Here is a 5,562-nt window from a genome sequence, read left to right as displayed (position 1 = left end):
GGGAGGAGCGGCGGGAGACGGAAGTGAAAACAAGAGCGGGGGGCCGGAGCTGCCGCCTCGCAGACGCGCTGCGGTGTCCTCGCCTCTCCGCGCTGAGCCGCACCGCCGGGTGAGTGCCGGGGCGGCAGAAAGCGAAAAGAAAAAAAAAAAAGGGGGGAGAACTGGGCAAAAAGTCAGCAGGCTGGGCGCGGTTTGTAAAGCTCCTCAGTGCTTATTTCTCATTTAATTTCTGTAAGCGGGGCGCGCAGCTTTTCGTGGTTGCGGAGCGCCCGGCCGGGGTGCCGGGGTGCGGCGGGGGCGCGGCCCAGCCCTGGGGCAGCGCTTCGAGGAGCCGGGGCTGCGGGACACCTGTGGGGCTCCTCGCCCTCAGCCGAGCGCTGCCGTGCCCGCAGGGCTGCTCAGGCGCAGGGCTCCGGTGTGCCCCGCTCCCCGGGCTTTGCGGCACCCGCGGGGCTGCGCGCCGGCTGCCCCTGGAGCTGCTGGGGCTGTGGGAGCGCCCGGAGCCGAGACCTAGCGCTCCTGGGGGGTGCCTGGTCCCCAGCCTGCGGTGGCCGTGGAGGCTCCTCGTCCCGGAGAGGCGGGCAAAAGGGTGCCGAGGTGTACGGGCGCTTGTGCTGGCGCTGCCCCCGCCGCTTCCTCCGGCAGGAAGGCCCCGCTGCTGTGCCCTGGCCGGCAGTGCTGCGGGTCGGCGTTCCTGCGGGGGATTTGAAATTCCCCCTTCCAGACGCAGGTCCACCAAGCGTTTGATCGTCTAAAGGAAAGTTGCACAATTTCGCCCTTGGCTGATTTGTTTGCACAATCCTCCCCACGTGAAGCGAAGTTGGTGGTTTGCAGTGTTTTCCTTTAGCTGTTTGCATGGCATATTTTAAGAAATTTGTTAAGTAAAACTTTGAACGGGTCTTCTTTGTCTGCCGTTCCTTCCTGGTGTATCTGTCAGGCTGGAGATGAAGATGTATCAGAATTAAGGGAGTGAGAAAGGAAAGATGAGTGATGCTGAGTGGGATGCACGGTATTTCAGCGTGCAGTCTCTTCCATCCTATTTCTAGTTGCTACAAATTAAAAAGAATGGTGTCCATTCCTAATATAATTTAATATTTTTCCTGGATCTGTAATTGTAACTAGCTGTTGCTCAGTTAAAAGAAAAAGCCACACAAGTGCTTTAGTTTCTATTGACAGGTAAAGCCTTCCCTCCTGTGTGGAACATCTGCACTGTGTGCTGGTCACTAGATGTGTCTTCCTTTTCTGCAATCTCATAATTTACAGTGACCTGTCACTGCAGTGGATTTTATTTAGCGGGAGTGAAAACAATTTGTATTTTTATGCAGAAAGAAATCTTTGACTAATTTAGATCCTCTTTTTAAAAGAGTTCTGTGCACAGGGCAATTAAACAGCTTAGTTCTCACTTTAGTGGTGAGCAAGCCCCCTAAGAATCCTAGCTCAAACTTGGTGAGAGCTTTTCTTCCTCTTTAGCCACGGGAGAGCTCTGTCTTTTGTGTTTCCCCTTCTGTACACTGGTGCTTGTTGAGGCTTTTAAGGGTGGGTTGAGTCAGCGCCTGGGGTCAGAGCTGCCCCTTTGCTGGATGCCAGCAGGCAGGGGCAGGTTGGGAATGGTCCAGTTACCCGGGCACCTCTGGTACAAGCTCCAAATTCTGCTTCCTAATATATAAATCTTGTGCTGCCTAATGCCAGTAGCCCTGCTCTGGTTACCTGAGTGGCCGTGGGTATGAATAAAGTTCACTGATTTAGAAACAAGTCGGAGCAGGGGATCTCTGCTGCTCTGGGAGGTGAACCCAGAAACGTGCGTTGTGGATGGCTTTCTTGAGGAGTGGCATCCCTGCACCGATGGGGGCTGTGCGACAGCCCTGTGGGTGGGCTGCATTTGGAAAAATCCGCCGTCTCTGAGAAACTAACGCGGCCCCCCTGCAGCGTATGAGCAGCTAAAGCCGGGCTTTTCAGAGTTTGGTGGGGTTTGCGGCCGCCTGCTGCTGCTTGGCTGAAGGTCCACCTTAAATGTCCCTATATGAGTATGGAATCTGGCTGTGCCCCGGTGTAGTCTTACACCAGCCCGCCCTGGTGTGCTCCTGCCGGGCTTCAACTATACAAAAATAGACGGCATCCACTACCTAAGATGTCATTGTAACATTACTTATCTGAGGTGGAACCGAAGCCCTTATCTTTGACGCTGAACAGCACTTAAGTATCTCAGTTGCCTTTTAAAGGTAATTTGTTGCCCACATTTGTGGAGGGGGTGATGCTTGGGTTTTGCTTCCTCACCATTGAGTCGTGGCTGTGGATATTTTGCTTTAGTTCACAGCTTTCATTTTGAGGGTTGGTTTTAATATCTGTCTTGTCTGTGACATTGTTCTGCCACTATGAAGCTATGCTATAAAAATAAAATAACTCATAGGGATTTTATTTTCTTCTGATTAACTGCAAAGTTGTGATGCTTTGACATTGTTGTGTTTAGAAATAAGCTTTGAGCTGATGACATGGCAGCATATGATATTAATTTTGTTAGAAATGAATGTGCCAGTAGTGCTAATGTCTTCCATACTTGGGTTTAAGGGATGCTATCAATTCATGCTTGCCTCAATATTGACTTTTTTAAGCTGAGCTTTAATGGTGAGTGTTTTAACCCCCCCTGCCCCACGCAGTGTTTTGTTAGTAAAAAGTAGTTGTCAAACATTTTGGCAGCAGCAGTTTTCCAAGTTATGTTTCTTCCTAAGCTATGGAGGGAAACAACGTGTGAGGAATAAAAGCACAAGTCGTGACAGACCTGGTGTGGGCTTTTTGGCTGTTTTGCGGGCAGGGGAATACAGCCAAAGAAAGAAGGCTTTCAAAATTGCAGACAGTGCCTTTTGTTTTTATCATCTTTAAATTAAAACTCTAATCCTCTTCTGCAGGCATCAGTTGGATTTGGTCCTTGAATACTAAACATCATGAGCAACTACAGCGTGTCTTTGGTTGGGCCGGCTCCCTGGGGTTTCAGGCTTCAAGGGGGCAAGGATTTCAATGTGCCTCTGTCTATCTCTCGAGTAAGTCCATTTTTTTCTTTTCCTGCATGTGGATATCTGTTATGCCGTGGCCAACCCACAACCTTCAGACAAAGCCATTAATTACAGACACTGGGGCTCAACTTGCCCTGTGGCATGGAGGACTCGTGGGGGTCGGAGAGGGAGGGATAGAGCTGGGAAAATAAATCTTTATTGTATGAAGGCTCCAAGGAAATTAGCTTAGGAAGGATTTGTCCATTTGAAATGGTTGTTTTATCTGCATTTGCTTATTCAAATAACAAAAGAAACTACCCTTGAATTCCCTTCCCTGCTCCCATCCAGAAAACAGATGCAGAGGTTCGAGGCTGACAGGAAACAAGCAATTTACTTTGCTGGGCTGAGCCTCTGCAGTTCAAATGGGAAACAGTGGGGAAAAATCACTCGTGTTACCCTTGTTTATTCAGCAGCTCTTAGCTGCTCAAGGATCTTGTGGTGTCTGTTATTACAAATCCTACCATTTGTAATAAAAATGTCCTTAAATGACAGTAGTTGTAAGTAGCAGTTCATCAATATGTGCTTGAATGAACATGCCAGTTTCTCATGAGTGTTTTACAGAGAATGTGCTCTGAACTGGTGTTCAAAGGATTTGAGGAACTAAGTCAAAACAAATATGATCTTTGTACCCAGCACTGTCTAACTAGTTTCCTACTTGAAAACTGTGTTTTCAGGGAAGGCTTGTCTTTCAGTGTGGGCTGAGTTTCAAAGCCTTTTTCAGATGGCTGAAGCACTTTGCACGTAAGATATAGGGACAAACTCTGCAGTATTGAATTTCTAGGATCAATGGAAATCTCTGGGTGAAGGGACTGGCTTTTGATGGCTCGGTACCCTGACACCTTTAAATCTGATTTGCCATGTGGAATCATTTATATACAAATGGCCCCTACTCTGTCAACAGCTCTTCTCTCCCTCCTGCATTTTCATGGAGTTTAGTGACAAAGATGAATTATTTTTTACACCTGTTGGGTCTGCAGAATTGATACTGCCCTGGGAGATGGAGCAGGTTTCTATTTGGGTTTATGCATCATGGTGATATTTTTAGCTAATCTTAACTAGTGTTTCAAACCCTTCCAGTTCATTTAGTCTTGGCTTATCTTATCCACTGGTGGATTATGCTGGTGAAATTAAAGTACAGTTTGGCTCTGAAAAATTATTTTTATATGGCTAAAATAGACTGGAGAGCTGTTGAAATGCCTGTGTACTGATTAGGACAGTTAATGTCTGAGACAAAAAGGGGTTGAAAAGCAGTTTATTCCTGAATTCCAGGGACTTAAAGGCTGAACTGTAATTCAGTTTCTTGTTCAGTAGCTGATTACTTGTACACTAATGAGAAATTTGAACTGGAGATGTGGATAGCACTCTACTGATTTGATGGTCAAGAGCTTTCATGAAAAGGATTTACAAAGGCACAGGATCTTGCTTGCGTAGGGTCCTTGTGCATGATACTGATGAGCAGTTAAGCACTATAGGCAGTAAGCCATGCGAAACAACCAGTTTCAGGAAAGGGTAATACTTTTTCTGTAGAGGCCTCTGTTATCCTGGAGATCTAGAGTGCAGTCCTGCTGTAAGCAGGCTTCCTATCTAAAAGAGGAAACATGTGGTGGAATTAGCCTAGACTAAAACTTTATTGCAGGAATCAAATACGCTGTCTCACGGAGTAGCCTGGAGGAATTGGCCTAAATAGGTACCTATAAAAGCCTCAGTTCTGGGATTCCCTAATAACAAATGTCAGTGCCCACAAGATCAGAATATAATGAAAGACGGGGACTGGTGTGGTTTTGGAATTTTAATTTGCGCATGTGCAGGAAAGCACAATCTCCACTTCACCTGTTATACCTCAGCACCGCTCCTCAGCTGCTCTGTTTCTTCCTGCTTGTAGTTAAGAGTATGCTCTTGTTGTTGCTCTTGTAAGTGTTGGATGGCCTGGTGCCTTTTTTTTTTTTTATTTTCCCCCTTCTTTGGGTCAAAAAAAATGCATAGTTCTGGTGTGCCAATCCAGCTTTGGCCCGATAGTTTTTACTGGAAGAATTCAACACCCATGTTCCTGGTATGCTAGAACAGTGTGTACAATTCACCTCCCAAGCCCTTCTTTTCCTGATGTAGCATAAATTCCTTCCTGTATCTGCTAATTAAATTATTTTAGCAAAACAGCAATAAGACAGCATAATTATGTTCCTTGGCAAGGAGGGCTATTTGGTTTTGTTTTTAATTTGTCCTCTAGATGCTGAAGATGAATGCTGGGCTGCTGAGGGCTAATTTCCTGCTTTAGTTTAAACTCCTTGAAATTAAGTTTAAATAAAGTGTAGTTTCTGGAGCTCAGAAAATACACTGGTTTCTAAAGCTGTTTATCTGAAAAGTTAATCTCTTCATTAATGATTTGAACAAATTAAGATCTCCCAGTTCCTTGGAGAAAGTTTTTAGTAAGTCACTTGAGTTTGTACAGGATACAGTTTAAATGGGCGTATTCCTTGTTGCCCGTGGAGGGTAAAATGTGCCTGGTTTGTGTCCTTCA

General features: G+C 46.2%; 1 protein-coding gene across 12 annotated transcripts in view; it reads left to right on the top strand.

The window, feature by feature from the left end:
• Nucleotides 1–5,562, top strand: part of PDLIM5 (PDZ and LIM domain 5) — a 136,417-nt gene that overhangs the window by 10,733 nt on the left and 120,122 nt on the right. For 5 of the 12 annotated variants that reach the window (XM_042049960.1, XM_042049959.1, XM_042049956.1 and 2 more), the window contains exons 1-2: nucleotides 14–109; nucleotides 2,904–3,035. In XM_042049960.1, coding sequence (XP_041905894.1) covers nucleotides 2,940–3,035 — 96 coding nt within the window. In that variant the 5' untranslated portion in view covers nucleotides 14–109; nucleotides 2,904–2,939. Of the gene's footprint in view, nucleotides 1–12; nucleotides 110–2,129; nucleotides 2,220–2,903; nucleotides 3,036–5,562 lie in introns of those variants that run through there. The other 7 variants (XM_042049958.1, XM_042049964.1, XM_042049963.1 and 4 more) reach the window with 6 other exon arrangements.

This window comes from Corvus kubaryi, unplaced genomic scaffold, assembly GCF_017639235.1.
Source record: "Corvus kubaryi isolate FWS band 111438036 unplaced genomic scaffold, C.kubaryi_AGA036_p1.0 71, whole genome shotgun sequence".
NCBI lineage: Eukaryota > Metazoa > Chordata > Aves > Passeriformes > Corvidae > Corvus > Corvus kubaryi.
This window is presented reverse-complemented; position numbering and strand designations above follow the sequence as displayed.